This window comes from Mauremys reevesii, linkage group 16 (assembly GCF_016161935.1).
Source record: "Mauremys reevesii isolate NIE-2019 linkage group 16, ASM1616193v1, whole genome shotgun sequence".
NCBI classification, from domain to species: domain Eukaryota; kingdom Metazoa; phylum Chordata; order Testudines; family Geoemydidae; genus Mauremys; species Mauremys reevesii.
The window spans coordinates 39848055-39872424 of NC_052638.1; the positions used below are offsets into that span (position 1 = coordinate 39848055).

The 24370-nt window shown below is 47.9% G+C and overlaps 1 protein-coding gene across 6 annotated transcripts in view; it reads left to right on the forward strand.

The window, feature by feature from the left end:
* Positions 1 to 22111, forward strand: part of ZC3H18 (zinc finger CCCH-type containing 18) — a 61368-nt gene extending 39257 nt beyond the window's left edge. For 4 of the 6 annotated variants that reach the window (XM_039503566.1, XM_039503570.1, XM_039503568.1 and 1 more), the window contains exons 10-19: positions 4604 to 4804; positions 6148 to 6273; positions 8566 to 8667; positions 9958 to 10101; positions 11415 to 11567; positions 13711 to 13865; positions 15205 to 15404; positions 16911 to 17007; positions 18737 to 18833; positions 21262 to 22111. In XM_039503566.1, the coding sequence (XP_039359500.1) occupies positions 4604 to 4804; positions 6148 to 6273; positions 8566 to 8667; positions 9958 to 10101; positions 11415 to 11567; positions 13711 to 13865; positions 15205 to 15404; positions 16911 to 17007; positions 18737 to 18833; positions 21262 to 21466 (1480 nt within the window). In that variant the 3' untranslated portion in view covers positions 21467 to 22111. The remainder of the gene's footprint in view (positions 1 to 4603; positions 4805 to 6147; positions 6274 to 8565; positions 8668 to 9957; positions 10102 to 11414; positions 11568 to 13710; positions 13866 to 15204; positions 15405 to 16910; positions 17008 to 18736; positions 18834 to 21261) is intronic. The other 2 variants (XM_039503569.1, XM_039503571.1) reach the window with 2 other exon arrangements.
* Positions 22112 to 24370: the final 2259 nt, after the last annotated feature.

A 24370-nucleotide genomic window follows, 5' to 3' on the forward strand; every position in this document is an offset into this window, starting at 1 on the left:
AAATTAATGTCTCTTCTGGTTTCTACAGCTGACATCTACTCACTTTAGGGATTAATAGAAATTAGAGCTGGGAAAAACCTATTACGACATCTGGTTCTAGTCCATCCCCCAGGCAGTGCAGGTTTGTTCCCTATTGTTATTTAGCTCTCTGAATGCAGCTGAGCGGTGAACTCCAAACAGGTGACCCTGACTGCTACTTAGGTTCACAAATGCTCCACAAAACTAATGATATACCTGAGAGACATCAATGATATTTTCATCCTCTGGACCAACAACCTAAACTCCCGCATAGATTTCCGCCACAAATTCAACGACCACCGCCCCTACATTCAACTCTCTGGAACACTGCCACACCAGCATCAACTTCCTGGACACCACGATCCACTTCAACAATGGAACTCTACAGACAACTACATACAAGAAACCCACGATCACCACATCTGCTTTCATAGATCCAGTAACTACCCTAAACACACCAAGAGATCGGCTATCTACAGCCAGGCACTCCAAGGAGAAAGTCCGAGATACACCTTAACACACTCAAAACCGCCTTCACCAAACAGGGACACTTCACCAAAGAAGTTGATCGCATCATGCAACAGGCCACCCAAATATCCCAAGAGAATGTGCTTCAATGCAGAAATAAAACCTCCTCCAACCGCACACCCATAGTTGGCACCTCCTCCCCGCGCACACACACACTGGAACCCATACTGGGTATCATCAAACTACTTCAACCCATACTCGATGAAGACCCCATCCTGAAAGAAATCTTCCCTTAGCCCCCTCTTCTGGCCTTCAAACAAGCCCCCAACCTCTCCAAGCTCATCATCACAAGCAAGCTCCCCACAGACCAGGACACACCAGCTCAAATTGCCACCAGACACTGCCAGAACAACAGCTGCAAAACCTGCAGGCATATCTCCACTGCTACAGTGACTAACACACACTCCACACAACACCTTTCAAGATCTGTGAGTCCTACACATACCTATCACAACTTGTGGTGTACCTCATCCAGTGCACTAAATGCCCCAATAGCAACTAGGTGGGTGAAACCAGACAATCGCTATGCACTCAATTGAACTCAGACTGAAAAATGATAAGACACACACACCGTATCACCCCCGAGGCTTGGTTTACGCTACCAACTTATGTCAGTATAACTACATCGCTCAGGGGCATGAAAAATCCACACCCTGAGCGATATAGTTATGGCAACCTAACCCCTGGTGTAGAAAGTGCTATGTCCATGGGAGGGCTTCTCCCATCAACACAGCTGCCCCCTCTCAGGGAGGTGGAGTCCCTATGCCAACAGGAGAACTTCTCCTCTTGGTGTAGATAGATCTTCACTATATGCTACAGCGGTGCAGGCTAGCCCCGAGCGATGTAGTTAGACCCACCTAAGTCTGCAGTATAGACCAGGGCCAAGACTCGAAGATGAGCTCTATGTAAGCTCAAAAGCTTGTCGCTCACCGCCAAAAAAAGATGTTATTTCCCCCACCTTGTCTGACTTAGGTTCACCTGTTTCTCAGGCCTTGTCTTCTCTGGACAGCTGTCCTAATTTAACTCAGCTTAGAAATTGATTTAGTTAAATCTGAGCAGCCACCTTGTATAAGCACTCTTACATTGGTTGGAGTGCCTGATAACAATCTACCTGAAGTCAATTCCTTACTGAAAAAGAATGAAGGGGCCTTCTAATCTGTACATTGAGGCTTCCCAGGGTGCTTCTTTACTTAGAGGTTTTATATTTCGGATCAGGTAGAAAATTGAGGCCCTGGCTACTTGAGATTTCAGGATGCTTTTTTGCAAAAGGGGGGTTTTTCCTTTTATGTCCTGGCCAAATTCCAATTTGGTTAATTCTGTCCTGGTTCCTTAATAACCTCGTGCAGCATCAGTTGGAACAGACTTCTTAAACTGAGTTATTATACTGGCACTTGGCTGTGTGCTTCTAAACAACCTCTGAGTTCCGCCTCAGCAGGAGCTTCACTTTGGTAGGGGGAGAATAGATTTTCTTGAACATTTATATTGATGAATAAATCCTATTTCTTTCAGTACTACAAACTGAAAGATACTGTAGAGGACCTCATGTACTACGTTAAGATCCATGCACTGTAAATGCAAATGAAGTACATTCTGCTTTCCAGGTGCTTTTCATTTTGAATAGGGCTAATCTGAAAGAATCCACAGATTGATTAATTGGTTAACTGAATTATGGCTTAACAAGAAGTATGAGCCACCCTCGATTGTCTTTCACCCTATCCCCAGCAGCAAAGCAGCAAGATGGAGCATTAATAGTTGGCACACAGATTTCCATTGGAGCGGAACAAACCCCCTAATCATGAAAGTCTTTTGCTAGTGGAACAGAAGCATTGTCATGCTGGATGTTTCAGTAGTGAACACATTAATGTCCACATGTCTAGGATACAGAGCTAGTTCATAGACACAGAGCACCTTTAGGCGGGTGGTATACTGGAGAGAGGCATTACTATCAAAGTGCATGGTCAGGGTTCATGCTGACATGTAGTTCCCATTCCGTGGTATCTCTGAGACACAAAGCTGCACGACACTCTGAAGCTTAGATCAAATATGCCTAAAACCCCATGCAAACGACCCTGTCTCTGATTGCTTCCTCTCCATTCACCAGTCACTGTGCACCTAGAGTCTTTCCCTGCTGTGACCATCTTTCTTCACATCACGTGCCAGCAGCAGACTGAAATGAGTCAGAAACCCTCTTGAAGCAGCTAAGAGTTGGCTTCTTTTATTTCTCTTCGCTGCCTACATGCCAACAACACCATGGACTACATGGCGTCTTGCATGTGTGTAAATCCACTTGAAAACACAGCAGGGTAGGTCACATGGGCTACCAGCCTCAATAACAGGAACGGCTTTCATTTAAAGAAAGGCCGGGTATAGTTGAGATGTAGCTGTTGAACAAGCGTGGGCTAAAGTACACCTGAGAAACAGGAACGTCCATAATCTGGTAAGAGTTTTTGTAGCCTGTTAGCATAGTTTTGAATGCTGGCTGTCAGATATCCCTGCAGGATATTAACTGGACCAGAGCCAGGACTGGTTGATAGTAGAGAGTTGAACCAGTTTGCCGGGTGTTGCTATATGTTGAGTAAGCAGGTAGCTCTTGAGGAAAGACTAACCATGGAAATGCCCTCACAGAAGTATCATTTCCCCCTTGGCATTTGCCTGGTTGTATGCTCACTGCTGAGTCAATAACTGAAGCATATACGGAAACCAGGCTTCCTGTTGTGATTTTTTTTTTCCCAGGCAAAAACCCTCTCCAGGAAGTGTAAGCAGGGAGAAAACACTGTATCTGTCTAGGCAATAGGTGTATGCTTTCTTGGGTGTACTCAGTCCAAGCTCATGCTCAGTGCGTAGTGTGGAGGAGGTGCTGTCTCTGATGAAACAGAACCTGGAGTCAGTGACTTTGTGTCTTTTGAGAATTTGGAGGGCGGTTTCTTTCAAAAAGCTCTTGAGTGGGGGTTAAAATGCTGTAGAAGGGTGAAACACCCTTGAGTTGAGATCCTTGGTAATCTTGGTACCTTGGTCTCTGAGATATAGCAGTCCCTGGACAGTTTAAAATAAGATTCTTGGTAGACTAAATTCAGTTATGAAGTGGTAGATTTTACACCGGAGATTACACACAACCAGCATCACCTTGATATCTCCCCAAGCCCCCTGGGAGACAACTGGGCCAACAGACTTCACGTGGGACCTTGGGGCAAGTCACTTTTGGTGTGTCTACACTGCAGTTAGACACCCGCGGCTGGCCCATGCCAGCTGACTTGGGCTGCGGGACTGTTTAGTTCCACTCGGGCTGCAGCCAGAACTCTGAGACCCTCCCACCTCGTAGGTCCTAGAGCCTGGGCTCCAGCCTGAGCCCGGGCGTCTACACTGCAATTAAACAGCCCTACAGCCTGAGCTCTGCCAGCCCAAGTCAGCTGGCACAGGCCAGCTGTGGGATTTTAATTGCAGCGTAGCCATACCCTTTGTGCCTCTATTTCCCATCTGTAAACAGAGGCTAATGCCTCCTTTCTTCTGTCCTCTGATTTGTTGGTTTAGATTGTAAGCCCTTTGGAGCAAGAACTGACTCATACTATGCATCTGTATTAGATCTAACAAAATGACAATTCAGTCCCTAACAGTGGCAGCCAGGGCTATCAAAATACAAATAACAGGCCCTGCAGTGGGCAGCAAAGTCTCAGGAATAAATGCAGAGTGTCACGGTCAGATGCTCAGATATGGTGATGGACGCAGTGTGAAAACCTAGGTCAAGTCATGGTTTATCACCATGTCCACCACTCACCTTGCGTATATCAAAGAGTGACATTGGAAACGGACAGTAATGCTATATGGAGGGATGGAACAAAAGCCTAATGCTGCTCTGCATACCTGTCCTAAATGATCCGCGTTCTGTGTAATTGCTGTACAAAAGTCCTGTCGGACTGAGCCTGGGGCTGCAGCCGTGAAACAGATGAACCTGAGAAATGAATGTCTCCCCTGCCATCAAGTTTTACGTTGTATTACCACTTGGAAGATATTTATACATGTGGGAGAATCCCAGGTAGTTAAAAACATGTGTATTTTCCAGCCGTCAGCCTGAGCCACCAAAGAAGGAAAAGGAGACAACTACAACCACCAGCTCTCAGTCCAAGAGAGCAGATGAATGGAAGGATCCATGGCGCCGATCCAAGTCACCTAAGAAGAAACTTGGAATGTCTGCCTCTCCCAGCCGTGCGCGCAGACGCCGGAAAACCTCTGCATCATCGGCATCTGCCTCTGGTTCTTCCAGGTAAATGGAAGCAGGGGAGACGGAGGGAGAGCTAACATGTGAGCCTCCCTTGGATTATCCCTGTGATATGGTTACCTGTCCAATATAGCAGCCATTTCAACAGGCACTTGGGAGTCTTGCTGGTCTGTTAGAGCACAATTTAATATTCTCATGTACCGTTCCTAGACCTATATAGCAGTTGGCATGGGGTGCAAGCAGGTGGTAACAGGAGAGGAGAGGCTTGGAGCACTGGTCATTGTAAATGCTGGTGTGGGGCACATGGGTTACAGCTAGGGTGACCAGACAGCAAATGTGAAAAATCAGGATGGAGTGGGGGGTAACAGGAGCCTATATAAGAGAGAGACCCAAAAATCGGGACTGTCCCTATAAAATTGGGACATCTGGTCACCCTAGTTACAGCTTAGTGGGTTGCAACAGTGAATTGTCATTGGGAGCAAGGGGAAGTCTTCCAAGAAGCAGCTGCAAGTAGTGGACTACCCCAGGAAATTAGAACTGAATGAGGTTCAGCTGGCTCTAATCACTAATCCTTGCAAAGGCTCCTGGCGGGTGGGGTCTGTGGCCTATATAAATCAAACCTAGCTCACTCCAGGGGTAGCAGCGGGAGGGTTGGCGATAGGAAGGGTGTGCTCTCACGGCTGACGGAGAGTCTGATAAAAGCTTGGAGCATGGAGACTGTGGAGCCCAGGAGCAGGGTCAGTCAGAGCCGTAGAGGACGGAACAGCCCCATAGAAAGCAGGTACTGAATCAGGGAGAGTTTGGGCACAGACTTGCGCCTGCCTCCCTTTAAAGACTTGAACTTTGGGTTCCCAAAAAGAAAAGGGGCCTCAAGCGACTTGAGACACACAAAGCGCGCCACACTGATATGATTTGGGTCTGAAACAGGTATAAAACGCTGGTAAAATAAATCCCAACATACCTTTTGTCTTAAGAACTGCTGCGTTCTCTGGATTCCTCCCCCCCACTCACATCAGCAGTGGTCAGGCCATCCTGGCCCACCGGGGAACAAGCTGGTGGTGACATGGTTGAAGACCACATAGAAGAGCTGGATTCTGAGCTGCCTTTTTCCAAAAAGGGATGGAGAGTCGCTCAGGCAGAGGAAGGTGGTCAGCCTGTTCCAGATGGCTGGTGTGGTGGTGGCAAGAGAGCTCTCTCCATCGAAGGAGGAAATGAAGGGTGTGGGGTGCAGGGAGAGAGATTATAGATCTATAGAGTAATATGCCCCTGGATTGGTCTTGAAGATGGGATGGGAGGTTTGAATGATGTTCAGGAGAGTCCCTAAAACTGAGCACTGAAAATGAAAAATTTGTTTTCCCCAAAATGAGTTGTTAATCTTTTTCTTCCAGGTCGTCTTCTCGCTCATCCTCCTATTCTGGTTCTGGTTCTTCACGGTCTCGTTCCAGATCCTCTTCCTACAGCTCCTACTCTAGTCACTCTTCCAGACACAGTTCTTTCTCAGGCAGCAGATCCAGGTACTGTTTCTCTGGCTTCTAACGCAACAGCTGCAACTTTCTTCTACTCACCAAAATAAATAAATAGGGTGCTTAGTTTTAAAATCTTTTCTTTGTGTTACTCAGGTATTAAAAGCAGATACAAAACCAGTATCTGAAACAAAAATAGTCAAACCAATGATGATCTTAAATAGCAAGATCAGCATATAAAGATAATTACTGGGAACTAAAATACTGGAATAATTACACACCATGTGCTGCCTCTATTTCAAAAGAGTGTTTAAAATTTTCTCACCAAATAGCTCCATTCAGTGGATGGGCCTGGTGTTCTCTCTGTGGATGCTGCTGTTTATTGCTTCTTTCCCACTGATACTTTCTGTACCTCCCGGTCATACACAGTAGGTCCGAAAGAATCATTTTCACTGTTCAAAAGACCTGGAAATGAAAGTCTTGCAAAGTTGTTAACTAGATTCTATAACTTATTAATGTTAATTGGTTAAGTTACTGTTTAAATTAACCAACTTTTTAAATGATAGAGTGATAATAAACCATTTTTAAAATGTTCCCCCCCCACACACACACACACCGTTTTTAAATAGAGAAGCTGATTTAGCCCTACTCTGCATCATATAAGACTATTTTTTTTATTTGCTGTTTAAAAGTCTGCCTCTTCTGCACTGTGGGTTTGCAACTGTACACCCATTGTGCGCACACACAGTTTCTGGGGTTGCATCTGTGATTAGGTATTTGTGAAATCAGATGGCCAGTTATGTCTGTCAGTACATTTGTGCATGCAAATATCTGGTTTTCCGGTCCAGTTGTGGTAATTGTGCAGTTGCATATGCCAGGCTTCGAAAATCAGGCCCCTGAGTTTTTCAATGATTAGCTCTTTACAGGGGTGTTAGGAGGAGGAATACATTAAAGATTGTGAAATGCATTGAGATCTGCTGATAAAAAGTGCTATATCAGAGCTAGGTGGTATTATTATTATTATTTTATGTATTACTCTCTTTCATCCTGCACTGGAATTTCCCTTTAAAGAAGAGGAATTAATGTCTTTGACAGGAACCAGCCCGTGTATATTTGTCTTAAAGATGTTTTGATATTTGGAAATGACACTTCTGTGCCTTAGTGCTGTTAGAATGCCGGCATATTTATTAGTTTGCCAACTGCATAAACTGGCTGAGGGCCAGGATAGTTCCCCAAATCAGGAATGAAAATAGTAAGAGGAATTGCTCCCACCCTGAGCACCTCATTAGGGTTGAAATCGTACGTAACCTCAGAGTGGATTGAACTGAAAATACAAGTGTGTCACTTGAGCCAGCTTCCTCACCCAATTAAGGAATTGCTCTGTAGACACAAGCACTAGAGAGAGCGGGAGGAAAGGGGAATTCACTTTTTCCTCCCCTGTGCTTCATCCTCTGTTTGTTGCAGAACACTGCCGTCCTGTACAGTACCAATCAGTCTGACACGTTTAACGTGGCTGCTGCTACTGTGCGAGGAAGTGATGAAACTCCCAGCTGTATTCCCAAGATCATTTGGTATCTAAAGGAAAAGTTGTGTAAACAAACTAATCTTCGGGCCCTGGGAAGTGTTAGGCTGCAAGAGACTTTCAATCCTGGTAGTAAGGTGACTCAGATGAGCTGCAATCATTGTCAGTTGTAGCACCCCATGGTACTAGCAAGTCACTTGACTCTGTCAGTGCCAGTCCAGGAAATAACTTCTGCACTTGGCTCTCTTGACTCTGATATACTCCGCTTGATTGTTCCCCTAACATGTCAGGAAATTGCAAGTGCTTGAGCCATCCCCTTTCTTTGCTCCTATCTAAGTGACTGTAGATCGCATTTAGAGTGTCTGGGCCAGAGCAGGAATCCGTAGGACTTGAAATAGAATTCACACTTGCAAGCATGATCTAGTCTCTAGTTTCTCTCTTTCCTGCCTGTGGACCTGAAGTCTGTGATGGAGTACAGAGGGCTTAGACCCAAACATTAATATGGAATAGCTTAGAGCTACTCACTTTCTGGCTAACATCCAGTTTTCCCTCAGAAATCCTATCTCCCGTACGGGTATCTAGAGCGGAGGGCAGGTATGACACTAAGAGAACAAGTTTAGTCCCACTAGAAGTAGCCAGTGCAATACAGCCACCTAACCCAGGGAAGGAGAAGGTACAAATAAGAAGAGGGTACTCCACACGCCTGAAATGCCTGGAGACCACAAGGGAGAGAACCTTTCTGCAATCCCAGGGACGGAGTTGAATGATGTACCCCTTCTCTTCCTCCCAGAGCTAATCTTTTTTTTTTTTAAACTGTCCAGGTCGCGATCCTTCTCATCTTCCCCTTCTCCTTCCCCAACACCATCTCCACACAAAGCGCTTGTGAAAGCTAAAGGGGAGCCTGCACCACCTGCTGGAAAAGGGTAAGACTTCTTGTCTGCTTGGAAGAAATGGTGTAGGACAGCCCTAGAACTGTACTTTCACCTTGGCCCTTAAAGGGTCCCGGGATGTGATCCTGATCTTCGGTTCTGAAATCAACCACCCTGCTGAAAACTGTAAATACAGAATGTTATTTATATTGATTGACACTTGTGTTTAAGTCTTTGATTAATTGTGTTCTCTTAGTTATCTCATAGGGGTAGGGTTGCAAAAAGCCCGTCCCTCAATTGTATGAATAGTTCATGTACACAAGCTACGTGTATGGGTGTATGTAAATGGTACATATGTACACACACACTGATTTGTAAATTGGGTGTGTACAGATATGAAATCTGAATGACACTCTTGTAGAAGGGTGTCTGTGATACAAAGCATGTGACTAAAGCTAGTGTGTATTACACACATCATTAAACTAGCGAGAGGAAATATAGCTGTATGCAGTTAAGATGTGTCTGTTTTGCAATGTTGAGCGTGAATTAACACAAGCACAATAGCTATGTAAACTTAAATATTTGTTTAGCTTATGTCACCCCTCGTGCTCTTTTTAATAGGCCTGTATTTCGTATTTCGTATTTCACACACTTCTGTCACACTAACATAGTACACGTGGTTATCCTGGGGAATGTTTCTCTGCTGTATACTGAGCATGTAAATGACCCCTTTCCTGTTTGGTATGTTCAGTATAAAAGCTTAAAGGCAATGGACAAGTATACTATTTTTGTGATAATATACCACTGCACACTGTAAAATGCAAGACTAAAAGTCTAGGATCAGAGTTTCAAAATGAGGCATGCACAAACGGATGCATGCATTTGCACCAACCTTAGCATGCAAACGTCCACTACAGGTAAATGAATCAGTTATTTGCACACAAGTTAGTTGTGTGTGTCTAACTTTAAAGTCTGACCCAAAACTTGTAAGGAGATGTTTGTTTCAGATACCTGTGTATTATACTAATTCCAAGGGGAACTTGTGGAACTGTAAACTGCTGGAGTAGGTTGTCACCAGAACACTGACTGTTTATATAATAGCTGATCTCTTTAAAAAAAACTTTCATATTAGAATGCAATAAACTGCCCTCGTTAAGGGGCTTTGTAGTGTCAGAATATTTCTGAGAGATATGGTGTACGTTGACTTTTCCAAAAGGCCATGGTAACAGGAATTGTATAATGTTTCAGTAGTGGGAAATATGTTGCTTCTGAAAATCCCCGTGTTACATGCCCGTGGTGTTTGATCATACGCGAGAGTATCAAAACTCCATTTTAACTTTGCAGTGAGAAGTCTGTGAAGAAAGTAGCTGCCCTTCCAGTCCCACCACCATTGACTAAAGTTGTAACAGCTGCACCAGAGCCAGCCAAACCAGGGGATAATAGAGAGGCGAGAAGGAAGGAACGTCAAACGAGGACTCCACCCAGGAGGTAGGAGAACCTGGGCAGAGGGATTTGATCATGTGTACAAATGGAGAGTTGGGTAATTGCTAATTGATGAATTAGCCAAGAACTCACTCTGACTCAAAGGAGAAATCTGTTCCCTGGGATAGCAGGGGAATCGGAAAAGGAGGAGAACGTATTACTTGCGTGCAATAAAAAACCCAGGCTGATCCCTCTAGAGACCTGTTGAATGAGAACAGCAGGTGGAATCCTTGAATTGCATCAATAGGAAACTCTCATATTATAGGGAAAACACATCGTAGAGCAGCTGATTGGTTAGTCCAGCCATTGAGGAAGCTCAGAGCTACATTTAATCCAGAGGGTCATGCTCCATAGTGAAGTAAAGGGAGGGAAAGACTTGGGGCTGCGGAGTTGGGTACTGGCCTGCACCAGATGCTTGAATAGATTTAAGAGAAGATTTCTACTGCGCCAACCCAGAAGAAAATGTGACTCCAAAAATGTGGAACTTCCCTCAGACCTCGCTAAATTGATGTGTCCTTTGAGGGCAAACAATAGTTTTCCTAGATCCTGGTGTTTTAAATCAATACAAATAAAGTCCTATGCCCTAATTCTATTTTCCTTTCAATGACAAGCTTCCTAGGTCAATTCTTAGCTTTGAATGGAGCTGTTCCCCTTGTTCCTTAATAGTGACTAGAGAACAGTACTGGAAAGTTTGAGTTACTTCTGTCTCTAAACGTGAAGATTGGTTGCTAGGATTCCTCTCCCCTTAGAAAAGTGGGTAATGGTTCCTTTACTGGAACAGGTTACTCTTAGGAGTCCTTAGACACTGCGTGATCCCTTACGTGACTGTTATGGGTGTCAGCGTTCGCAGAAGGAAAAGGAAATAAACTGTCCCTAATGTGATAATTTAGAAGATCGGTTCCAATTAGCTCATCACCCCAAACTTTAAGTAACAAGAGATGAGTTTGATATTTCTGTAGTTCACACTACAAGCCAGCCCCACAATCTTGTGCACTTTACACGTTTGTTTTTAGGAAACATTTGCTACTGATGCAATAGGACAGGACAGAGGTGCTGTTCTGTGTCCGGCTCTAACCAGCATCATTCAGTCTTTCACGAAATATCTGCTGTTGAGAAGTGGGGCTGCGTGGCCAGGACAGGGAAATCTGTTTGATTGACAAGACAGAATTCTCTGCTGTATGATCTAGTGTCAGTCAGTGTTTGTAAATAACTGCATTGGAAGCCTCTTTCTCACCATTGGTCAAATGCACAAAAAGCCAACCTTGCTTTATTGCTGAGTAGAATCAGATGAGAATGGTTTCTTTTGATCTGTGTTGCAGGCGGACTATAAGTGGCAGCATCAGTGGCAGTGCCAGCAGCTATAGCGGCTCCAGTTCCCGATCTAGGTCCTTGTCTCGGTCTCTCTCCAGATCTCATTCCCGATCGACGTCTGCCTCAGTTTCCCCCTCCCCATCTGGCTCCAGAAAATCCAGGTAAAGCACTATGTTTCACACTTTATCATCAGGGTTAACAGACTCTGATTATGTGCAAGTGTCGTACTTGACACATTTGAGAGTTTGCATTGCAGACAACCACCTTACAAGCAGGTGCATGCAGTGCAAGGAAAGATTCATTTGCTCGGAGTATATAAATGAGTCTTAAATTTTGAAAAATGAAAACAATGTTAACAGCTGCCATGTTGCTTATTCTGATTATCCATTTTCACTCTAACTTGGAGCTGGCTCTCTCTCTCCTGTTTTCAAATCAATATTTGAATTTTTTTTTTTGTGTGTGTAAAAAAAAATCCAGGGTGTTTTTTTTTTTAATAGGCATTCATATTACACAGTGCTGCTATTCTTTTCTTTTCTCTCTCTATCTCTCATTCTCTCTCTTTGATGCCTGGCATGTCAGCACTGCTTGATCAGAAAGCATCTAATAGATCTGTCTAGTGGTGGTGGTTTGCACTGTTAATGGCAAATAAGGTTGCAAGAATGGTTCCCATTACACATTTCACCGCAAGACACCATTCAATTCTTTGAAGTGAATGAGTGTGCTGCGTCTGTTAGCTCCCTAAAAAGCCCAGTGAAATGAGTCCCCTTCAAAAGCATATTTAGATTAACTTGTGAAACCTGTTCATACACAAGTGTCTTTCTGCAACTCTGTAAGCGGCTGCACCATTTTTTTTCTATCTAAAGTTCTTAAGCCCTTGGGTAGTATGATGGGTGTGGTATATAAACCTTTGTAGAATGGAACAGAATGTGATTCAAATCAGAGCCAATTCACATCTCTGGTTGAATGGCTACATTTTTTTTCCCCTCAGGAATTTAAGCATGTTTATTAAATGCTTGTCTGATTCATTAGGCCCTCAGAAGCTGATATGAGAGGCTACGGGTGCGTCTGCCTCTCAGGTGCTCTCTTTTTAACTTAATCCACTGTAAAGTTTATGTTTAGAATTTCAAATGTCTACTTTTTCAGTTGTTACTTACACAGCACCAAATGATGAGCCTGCTGCTTTGCAGGTATTTGCAAGTAAGATCCCTGCCTCATGATGCTCACTGTAGAGAGCACAGATAGGGTGTGAGGCCAGAGATGGACAGTGAGTGCTGGTATTCCTTCTGAAACATAAACAGAGCTGGCTTCATATTTTCTACCATGCTGCTTTACCCAGCAGTGTGAAAACTTTGTGTGCATGACACAGTCAGAGCACTCTGCCCACTGATACTCCAGGACCAAAGCACTTTTTGAACATAGGAAATAATGTACTAAATGAAAACAGACTGCTGACACAAATCTGTAGCCACACCCTCCTTTGGAGATGAAATTCTATCCCTGGGTTCCTGGGTTACCAGGTCATCACTGCCTCCTCTAACAACTCACTTCTGTCATGGTACTGTTGAGTTGTGAGCTTGTGATTTGTTTTAAAGTGATGTGCCCTCCCCTGAATTTCCCTGTGATAGTCCCTGACCCCAAACCTTTGATCTATCTTATCTTTATCTGGTCCAGTGCAAAGTACAAAGTCTGCATCAAAAAAATAGTCGTCATTCTACAGCATTTTAATTGTGCAGAACATGTCATCACGCAGCATCCGTCTTCCCCTCTGCAATACCCCACCTCCCCTGTGCTGTTCTTTCCATCTCTGTGGTCTTGTGGTGCTTCAAAAAGGGAACTTGGTGTCCTCTGGGATGTAGTTTTTGGAGAATCCATGTCTTTTAAAGCTTCCTTGGTAAATAAGAGTCAGGCAACTTGTATATCAGGCAGCATGAATGATATGGGGAAACTCTTGACCTGAACTGTATCTCTGAAACATGTAGTCGAGGGCTCACCCTAGTTCTTGCTTTATTGATAGCTGTGGAGGAATAAGCTGTAGAAGTGTCTCTGAGTATAATATTACATTGAAGGTTTTTGTCATCTTGCATCTGACAACACGTTTGAGGGGGTAATGTCATCCCTGCCTCAGGAGATGCAGACAACCTTCTTGTCTTGTCATGAGTACCACTCCCCTTTGCAGCCCTTGTGACAGACGGCTCCTCCGGTGCAGTGTGGGAGTCAGAGAGAAGGCGCTCGTGTGAATTCTAGACAGCCTCGCGTTGTTCTCTGCTGCCAGAGGTTGTGAGTGTGTGTGTGTCTGTTTTCCAGGTCCCTGAGCGTGAGCAGCGTCTCCTCTGTCTCTAGTGCCTCCTCCAGTAGCAGTTCCATACGCAGCGCGGACTCAGAAGACATGTACGCTGACCTGGCCAGTCCAGTGTCATCAGCCAGTTCCCGATCCCTGACCCCAGCCCAGCAGAAGAAAGGTAGAGGTATCCTAAGAATGAAGGAACGGGGTGGGGCGAGATCTGCAGAGAGCTCACTTGGTGATATGGCAAACAGCATGAAACCCATTACACCAGGGGTGGGCAAACGACAGCCCCCGAGCTCCTGGCCCCTCCCCTGCTGTCCCCCCTCCTCCGCAGCCTCAGCTCACTCACTCCGCCGCCGGCACAATGCTCTGGGTGGTGGGGCTGTGAGCTCCTGGGGCAGCGCAGCTGCAGAGCCCGGCCTGACCCGGTGCTTCGTGGTGGCGGCGGCAGCGTGGCCCGGCTCCAGCGCTGCCAGCCATCGGCACTCCAGGCAGCGCGGTAAGGGGGCAGGAAGCAGGGGAGGTTGGATAAAGGGCAGGAGAGTTCGGGGTGTTGGTCAGGGGGCAGGAGTGTGGATGGTGGTCAGGGGGAAACGGGGTTGAATGGGGGCATGGGTCGGGGGGCAAGTCAGGAAGGAGGGGGGGTTGCAGGGGCAGCGGGGGGCAGTCAGGGGACAGGGAGAAGGGGGGGTTGGATGGGGCAGGGGTCCCGGGGGTCCATCAGGACTGAGAGGAGGGGTTGGATGGGGCAGCAAGGGTCCAGGGGCAGTCAGGGGACAGGGAGTGGGAGTGTGTGGATGGGGCAGAGGTCCCAGAGGGGCCATCAGGGAATAGGGAGGGTTGGGGGGGGGCAGATAGGAGGTGGGGGCCAGGCCACGACCCCCTCCCCTAACCAGCACTCCATACAATTTACGAAACCCGATGTGGCCCTCAGATCAAAAAGTTTGCCCGCCTCTGCATTACACGGAGGTAGATAAAAGTATGGGGAGCAACTATGGTTTGATATGGACTGGGAGAGTCCAAAGGCTTCACCCTGGACGAGTGCTGAGAAGGCAGTGGTGACTAGCTTGAGCGGGAAGACTTGTGCATCATTTCTGTACCGTTGTCATGTCTGCTCGGCTGCCTGTCCGAGAAGGGTCCTCACGAACCCTGTGTGCACTTTGGTGCACGCTCCCCCTTCATCTTGCCATTGCCCATCCTGTTTTCACTCCCACCCTCCTGAAATGACAAGCCAGTGCAGCTCTCTCTTCCTGGGAGACTATTTCCTCTCATAAATTCTCCGTTTGCTCATTCGAGACCCCATCACGGTCTGATGCAAGAGCTTCTCATTCCTTGTCTGCTAATATGTTAACTATTCTCCCCTGGGGAATTCTGGCTTTCTGCCGGTTTTAATCTGGGTGCCGTCGGCTTTGCTAGCCAGCATGGGTCCCTGCAGCGCCTTCCATCCTTGAGCCTTTTTTTAAAGGCAGGGCAGGATTTATTGCGCGTCGCTGACACTGGGGTTCTGGTTTCAGCAGGAAAATCGAAAAAAGAAGACAGTGTTAAAGAGGAGAAACGGAAACGGGAGGTGCCTGCCCAGCCCCTGAAATCAACAAAACCCACACAAGCGAGTAAATCGCAGCAGCTTCTCCCACCCCAGCAGCCCCCACTGCCCCAGCCTCAGCAGGGGGGATTCAGTGCCCACAAGGAGATCAAACTGACCCTGTTGAATAAGGTGAGAGGTGGGGTGACTGCTCTCAGAGGGCGTTTCAGAGCGGGGGGAGGAACGGGGCCATTGCTGGCTCTCTGGCCTGCGGAGGAGCGTTTGCTGCCCTCCTGCTGAGGAGAGCTCTGCTGGGTATGTCTGCAATTGCTTCCAAAGTTCTCCTGATTCTGGAAAGCGGACAAATGACAGAACCTGTTGGGCAGCGTACACGATGTCTTGACTTCTGGCTGTGTTGGAAGCTTCCCTGGGGCACATTCCTCCTACCCCATCAGGGGCTCTTGCCCGCTTTCCCTGAGCCACATTCTTTAGACCTGTGGCCATATAGCACCGTGGCCTGAGATCTCAGTGTGAGATCTTCTGAGCTAGGCAGGGTCGCATGTGGTGCCTTTCACTGCAGCTTCTCCTGCCTCTGTCTGAGCCTTGCCAAGCTAAACCCAGGGTTGTGAGTTCAATCCTTGAGGGGGCCATTTAGGGATTTGGGGATTGGTCCTGCTTTGAGCAGGGGGTTGGACTAGATGATCTCCTGAGGTCCCTTCCAACCCTGTTATTCTATGATTCTATGATCTCTATGGGGTTGACTCTTGTTGCGTAAGGGTGCTGACCCTGCCTTGGGAATGAGCTCTCCTTAGCCTGGCTGGCTCTAAAAGTGATCATGGGTCAGTGCATGAATGTGGAGACCCCAAAGGACTGTGCTGAGGGCTGCAGAAGGTGGAGTTGGTGGCTCATTAGGGGTGACTCCCTTGTAGTTAGTGCTGGGTCTGATACCCCAGCATGCCGTTTGGAGAAAATGTGCTCTTAGAGGTAGCCGTCCTTTGGCTGAGAAGCACGGTTAAGATCCCGACCACATGTGGTGGTTCATCCTCATGGTGCTTCATGCTGGAGGAGGGAGGTAGCCCAAGTGTCCTGCATAATTTCAATTGGAGTGGTCATTTTCTACTATCCTGAATTCTGCTTGCAACGTTCCCCCGACTTCTCCTCCCTCAACTGCAGTGAGGAGTGTTGTGTGATGGGATTCCGACAGCTAGCTCGTTAAGCAAGCTAGGGTCCTCTCTGGTGAAGGGGACACGACAAATGACTTACTAAATGTTACACAGACCCTGCAGCATCACATCATGTGGTGGTAGACTCCCCCCGTCTCTTGTGGTGGGGTGTGTCCTAGAGAAAAACATGGCCCTTAGATCTTGTTAATACTTGTGTCGTCATCCTAAGCCAAGCCAAAAGGGACCGGACAAAATGCAGCTCTTTTCTTCCTGCAGTTCGGTGTAAAATGCCCCGTTAGCAGAAATGCAGCCTGTTCCCTTTCATTGTAATGGCACGTGACTCCAAGGGCTCACTTTGCTGTTCAAGTACGCGGGGAGGCAGCTTGCCAGCCTGCTTCAAGGAAACCTCCTAAAGTGCTGGGCAGTGTGTGTCGCTGGCATGGGAGCATTGCCATGCCCACGCCCAGCTACCGCAGTTTCCTCTTTACGGGATAGAGATGTATCTGGATCTATCATCTATTTCCTTCCATTTCAGGCGGCTGACAAAGGAAGCAGGAAGAGATACGAGCCAGCAGACAAAGACAGACAGGGCTCTCCTCCAGCCAAACGGGTTAACCTGTCGCCTGACAGAGGTGAGGAATCTGAGAGATGCAGCGATAGGGTAAATGCTCTCTGGCATGGCCTGAATGCAGCTCTGCGGGCAGCAGTTAAACTGCTGCCCCATACTGCTAGGGGAGGTCATTTGGTCACGGGGCTGTCGGCAGGTTAGATTCCAAGGGATCGGTGCCTCTGCCTCCAGTAGCTGGAGAAATGAACTGCTGGCACACCCCCTTCCAAACCGGGGCTGTGTCTTCTCCAGTAAACACAGGGGTGTTCGCCATGCTCTCCCGCTGGCAGAACATAGTGGGGAGCAGGAACTGTCATTCCCTGCGAGGGGAACCCCAGGGGCGGGCATAGCACTGGCCTCCCCGGCTACCTTGGGGCTATCAGTGCCTGGTCTCCGCTTCGGATTTGACAGCAAGATAATTATCTTGCCTCAGTTACTAGCTGAAAAATCCCCCACTTCCTGTCAGTGACGACCAAGGATGGAGTACTGTGCTTGAGTCTCCCGGGAGTCCTGGGGAAACGTTCATCGCACACGGGCCTGCAGTCTGCTCACTGCCTGTTACTGATGCGGCTGTTTGAGTCGGCAGGTTTTAGAAACCGCCGCATCTCCAGCTCCCTCCCCGCTCATGGTGTTGCCCCCACACTTTAAAGGGGGGCACAGAAGGTTGAGGGGCCGGAACATAGTATTAGCCCCGCTTAATTTCTGTGAAATAGATACTTCCCTCACTTCCATCCACTTGTGTGTGACAAAATCTAGGCTGGGACGGTAATAAAAATACACCAGGGCTGCAGTCTCTTTCTTGTCTCTTGTAACTTGCTAGCACTGCAACCTAGCTCTTTGTATACTTGTCCATTAGCACCTTGATAGTGGTTAGGGCCCTGTAGATGCAACCTGTCGGATAACCAGCTATTACCCTGCTTTCTTTCAGCCTTGGCTCTTGCTAATGCAAAACAAAGAAGCAGGCAATGGTGGAGGTGCTGCAGCTTTGCCCTGAGTGTTGTACAGAAGCAGGCTGTGCCACGTGATGGTATTTTCCTTGAGCTCTCACCATAGGCGTATTATGTTGGCTGTGGCTTGGAGCCAGCAAAAATCCTTAGAGTGCTAATAACCCTGTCTCGTCCCACTACTGCAAAGGTGGCTTGGAGGATTTGGCTAGATTTAAGATCACTAGGACTCAGTGAGACAGTGCAGCTAGCGCAGATATTCATGCCTTCAGCCAGCTGTGAAGCAAAGAGCCATATTAGCTTAGTTTTTGGATTGCTGGATGGATGTGGGAATGTCAGGCTAATAGGCACTGCTGTTCTAACCCTCCCAGTGCCAGAATGCACCCAACATACTGCCTGAATACAACAAAACTGGGTTGCTTCGCCTCTCCTCGTGATTCATTTGTATATAGCGCTGTGGGCATGCGTGCTGTTCACAGGCAAACATAAAGATGTCCCAGGGGCTTGTGAGCCAATGGAAGGATCTCAGTCTGGAAGGCAGAGGGTATAGCACTCGCTGACGTTCCCAGCGGAGGGCGAGAGGGCAAAGCTTTGGGCATCACACGCTCCTAGGTTACTCTTATTCCTCACAAGTGCCGTGTCTCTTTGCAGAGCTGCGGGAGTTGCAGCTGGACCTTTCCTTTCCCTGATGCAGCCTAGCCCATGTAGGGAAAGGCTCTGTTTAAGATGGCGAAGCGGTCCTGTGCGCTTTGGTAACACTCCGTGGGTCATGCGAGGGCTAAAACCTTTTGTCTTTACATTCTGCAATAGGTCCTCGCGATAGGAAACCGGCTGGGAGAATCTCTTCACCCAAACAAGATCGGCAGAGAGGCCAGAACCCTAAACCATCTCCTGCTCAGACAGACAGGTCAGTGCCTATCCTGGCATCAGCTCCCACCTGTGACTTGTTATCTCTTGGCCAGCATGGTTTGCAGAAGAGCAAAAGCCTTGGCTTGATGGCTAGGGAAAGAGCTGTTTGGCCTCAGACCTATGGAGGGAGACATCTCTTTCCCTTCTCTAGCAGTCTCACCATAGAGAGAAGCAAGAGCCTCACTCATGGTCTGTTAAAGAAAACTGGGAGGATGGGGATGTAATTGGATGATAGAGTGGCTTAAGGTAGTACTGACAAGCAAGGAATTCTCTGCTACTGCCCTGACACCAGTTGCTTCACCCCTGTGGCTCAGTTTTCCTGCCTCTGAAATGGGTTTAATTCGAACCTTTCAAGGAAGCTATTTGTAGTGCACATTGAGATCCTTGGATAAAAGGTGCTCTGGAAATGCGAAGTACTAGCAGTGAAGATCTTAACTATATACAACTACTTCAGTGTGAACTGCAGCCGGTGGAGTTTGCAGGGCGGAGTCAGATTGCATGGAAGCCAGTGGGCTCCCTGCGCCAGCTGTCCCATTGTGGGGTCAGTCCTAGCTACAGGTGCTGGTTGTGACCTCTCATCTCTCCTGGCCAGTGTGCACCGCTCCATGTCTGTTAGCTAATCTTGCACAAGCTGAGCCACTTAAAGAACAGAGTAGGCTGCCAAGATGTGGCTGCTGGTTGGAGTTAGAGTGAATGACCCCGATTCCATCTACGCCTGTGCAGGCCTTGGGCTCTGGTGCCAGCTTGTTCTCCTTCCTGTAGTCCCTCAACTGAAACAGTGCAGAGCAAATGCCACCTTCGTTGCAGAGCAGAACCCGAGATGTGGTGCCAGGGGGCTCATTGCCTCAGTTAGTAAGGACCACGCCTTGCTCAGCGAAATAGGGAGTGCTGGCCCTGGTACAGCTGAGATGGCCTCTGTCCAACTCGATGCTGGTAGGAGCCAGGTAACACTGCTTTGCGTTCCTCTAGCACTTCCCTCAGAGATCTCTGCGGACATGCAGCCAGCCTTGTCCCACGCCTTGCCTTCCTGTGCCGGGGGGGTCGGGGGGGTCTTCACTGATCGGGACAATTGAAGCTTGCCAAGTGGGACAGAGCCTGAAATAGAACTCAGTCCTGCGCATTAGCCACAAGCCCAGCCTTCCTCCTTAACCGGCGACTGCTGTGACCAGGGGGTTCTTTCTAAGCTGTAACGGCGAAGCTGAGCTTTGTCTGGAGCTGGCATCGCTAGCTCCTAACCCTCTTCCTGATGGGTTAGTAACACCGTCAGCTGGGCAAGGGAATCACACGAACCCTGAGCTTGGGGACTGGCCAGGGAGTAAAGGACAGTCAGGCAGAGCTCTTCCGGAACTTGGGTTTGAGGTTTTAAGTGCTTTTCAGTTCACATTTGAAATGCCTGCCAGGGATTAATGTCAAAGGGCTTCAAGTGAGGAGTTGCTCAGTTTAAGGAGGATTACCAGCCTGTCTCTGTAACCTGGGTAGTGAGTCTTACCACTCATGTGACATGGTGCTGTCAGATTGCCAGAAGCAGCTACACAAACGGTCGCGGCTCAGTCCGAGTGGCACTAGTGTGACCCCACGGGACAGCTGCCAGAAAGAGGGAGGCGAGGCTCAAATTGCACCCTTGGCGTGTGAACCGCTGAGCTTGGGCACTGCAGTCATGTGCACGTTGTGCAATTCCAAGGACTCTCTACGCTGTTCGTCAGTCCCTGCAAGGGGGGGCGTGGGACAGGTGACAGCATTTCCTGGCTTCTGTCTGTCATCACTGCCTTGCCTAATAGCCGGGGCTTTCCTCTGGATTTTTGTGGCCCCGAGTAGGTGGGAGCAGGGAAGGAGGTGGGGTGCAGTCCATAAAGAGTGTGACTTGCCTCTTTGAACTCCACCTCTGCCGGTGGCCTGGAAAAAGCCAAGCAGTGTGGATGGTTAGGTGGGGCAGCTGAGTTCATTCAGCTGGGGATTCTGTGGAGCCATCAAGCTCATGTGATTTCCCCCACCTCCTCCCCCCCTTTTGTTTGGTACCGTCACTTGTCCCTTATCTCAAAGCAGCTTGTAAACTCCTTGGGGGAGGGACCCGTCCTGTGTGTTTGCTCTGCTCCTAGCATGCTGGAGTGCTGACCTAGGCCTCTGGCTTGCTGCTGCTGCAGGAAAAGTCATGAGGGTGGTGGTTTAAACTCCACCGTACTTGCCACTTGAATCCTAAAACTCATTCGTTTCCACCAGCCATTAAAGCAGGGGAGCAGCTTCCTCCAGCGAAAACCTGATTGCTTCATTAATGTTTCTGCAGCATTGGGAAAATGCGCCATGCTATTTAACTGCTGTTGCAACACCACTTGATCTCGGAGCTGCCCATGCAGGAGGGGGGAGCCCCCTCTGTTACCCATCAATCCCCTCTTACCGCATTCTGGCTTTTTCTCTCCCCCACCCTATAGGAAACGCCAGCTGTCGCCCCAGTCCAAGAGTTCCAGCAAAGTCACAAGTGTACCAGGCAAAGCAACCGAGCCAGGCCCAACAGCTGCAAGTGCGAAATCAGGCAAGTCCAGCACGCTGTCACGGCGGGAGGAGCTCCTGAAGCAGCTGAAAGCCGTGGAAGACGCCATTGCTCGTAAACGGGCCAAAATCCCTGGGAAAGTATAGTCCAATGTGTGCAGAGCTCTGTCTCCACCTGGATTCGAGACTCTTCTATGTTTTTATAAATAGTATACAAGCGGCCACTCTGGATTTTGCAGTTCTGTCTGATTTTGGCTGCAATTCTTTTTAAAAATTAAAAAAAAAAAAAAAAAAAAAGTTTGTCAGCTGAAAAATCCCACAGACGAGATGACTCACTCTGGCTCCTAACCCGTACGGTGGAGAGTCAGGGAATAATCCCCTCTCTGCATCAGCCATGCAAGACAGACCAAGCCGGCACCACGATGGAGGCCCACCGCCACGTTTTCCCTGTAAATTATGCACAGAGGACTCCAAATTCCAGCCCTGTCGGATACTTTCACTTTCTCTCTCTCTCTGCCCGTCCCTCCCCTCTTTGCTAGCCATAAGTTGTATTCTTCTAGTTAGCCTTGCTGTGTGTTGAGTGTCTTCAGCAATGCAGTTCTATATACTGTGTAACGAGAGAACCGAAAACCGCTGTGAACTACTGGCAACATCATCTTCTCTCCCCTGCCCCTCCCTCCCCCAGGAACAAAACAAATATATATATATTCTTGACTGAAGTCTGATTGGGAACTATGACCTGTCTTTTATTTTAAGCATCAGATTGTTTTAGTTGATTTAAAAAAAAAAAAAGCAAAGGTATTGTTGGGATGTCTGTCTGAGGAGGGTCTTTTTTTGAGGGGTCTCCCTGAAATAAAGTATTTTGATAAACAGTTCTTCCTATCTATTTTGTTCTCTTAACGATCCCAGCATGGACCCCTCACCGTGGTCTCTGGGCACCTGCCCTCGTCTCTTTGGGTATTTCTTCCCTCTGTCTGTAAGCTCTTCAGCCAGGTTGACTTCCCCGCGTAGTATAGTGCGGTCAAGTGACACAGCCATTTAATCTTCCAACGCTGGCATTGCTGCTTGTAGGTTTTGTTTGAATGTGAGCTCCTGCCACGGCTGGGCTGCTGCTTAATGTTAGCGTTAACATCCTAGTGCTGGCACATTTTGTGCTCCAGAGCTGTTTCTGGAGGCTCGTAGTGCCTTATAAATGCTGGGCTCCGGCCAGAACTTCCATTGAAGATCAGTTGTATTGTTTAACCCTTGCAGAACTCCCAGGGAACTTCCAGTGCAGGGAGTTCGCACTATCCCCATTTTTCAGATGGGGAAACTGAGGCCCGGGCACTAAGTGACACACCCAAGTTCACACAGCAAATCAGTGGTAGAGCTTTGAGAGGATCCCAGAACTCATGGTGCTTTGGCCAGTCCTTTAACCACCAGATTGTGCTTCCTGTCCTGACCCTGCTTTACTACTTTGAGAGCGAATTTGATGTCACAAACTTAGCATCATCGGTGTTTGCTGCACGATCGAGTAAGGGGTGAAGGACATCAGACAAGGGAGAAGCCACCACTACTTCTAGTGATGAGCAGGGATTCTAGAAATGCATTTGCCAACGAAAAAGGCAGAATTTGCGTTTACAGAAAAATTTGTATTACATTTTATGAAAAAACATACCCTAGAACCCCATTTACCCGAGCTTCCATTATCCGCCTCTCCGTATTAACCAAACCACCAGCTGCTCGGCTCTGACGGGTGGGGCTGACCACCCGAGGCCTGCCACTGTCATCCCCAGGTGGCTGGTGGTTCAGTTAATACAGAGAACCAGATAATGGAGGCTCCAATAACCGTCAATAAAAAGGTATTGAACTGATACCTCTCTATAAAAGTTCAGTGTTTCATTTTATTGTTCTCTCAGAAAACTAGGCTCCCTGGTGATGAGCTGTGATCTAATGGCAAGTCAGAAGGTGAGCGGCGTTTAAATCCAAGGCCCTAGTACAGTGATACCGAAGTTTAATTGAGAGATGAAACTCCGAGCTCAGCAGCAAACAGACCCAAAAGAACACAGGCCCGGAGCAATATTTCAGTTGCTGGCTAGCCCGTCAGCTGGGAAGCGAGAGTCTCCTGCATGTCTGCCACTTTTACCTGACGCACAGCACTGGTACTAGTGACAATAACAAGTACAGTCATAGCGGAGGGATGCGGGGAGACACCAGCCTTCTGGAACCAACTCCTGTTTTCCTGCCTTCCCTGGCCCTATGTTAGAGAGTCTGGGGATGCCACTCAGGCTAGGCTGGACTGAGGAGATGGTCACAGCCCAAGTGGCTCTTCCCAAAATCTGCTGGCAGTTCAGGTTTGACGGGCTGCTCTTAGATTTGTTTCATTCACTGCCAGATAAAAAGATTTTTGCCTTGGTGTTTGAAGGCCAAAACAAAAAGTGGACCTTGCCAAAAAGAAATGGCCTGATTTGCTGCTTGGGTATCTTGGCTGATAATGCCACTGGGAGGGGAGCATGTTCCCGAAGCTGGTGGTGACCGGTGTTAAAGGCATGGGGCTGCACCTTTCCCTGTATCCCCAGCCATTGCTGGGAGGCCAGGCTCCTTGGACCAATGACCTCTTCCCCATAGCAACTGCCACATTCTTAACCTGCCAGCAGCATTGCTCTACCTTGACTTTCCTAACCTAGGGGAGGGAGTGCATAGTTCTGACAGACATTAGCTGCTGAACCTTGCCGTCTCCTGGGGACAGAAGCAGTCTGGCTTGGGTCAGCAGTGACCTGTCCAAGGGCCACTTATTTAGAGGTCATGAACCTGCTGGTTTAAAAAGGGCTAAGCACAAAACTCGTACGCTCTTTGCAAAACAGCACGCTGGCGGCACAAGGTGGATGACATGAAATTGCTGCAAATAGCTCTGCTGTGGCCACTGCAGTTTAGAGGCACTGTCAGTTAGTACTAAGGATGTTTAGAGATGCTCATTTTCATTTGCTTGCCACTGCCTTTCTCCTGGGATCTGTCCCCTCCTGAAGGCATCGCAATCCAGCCTATCCCCCGGATAAGCCTCCGAGGGGACCA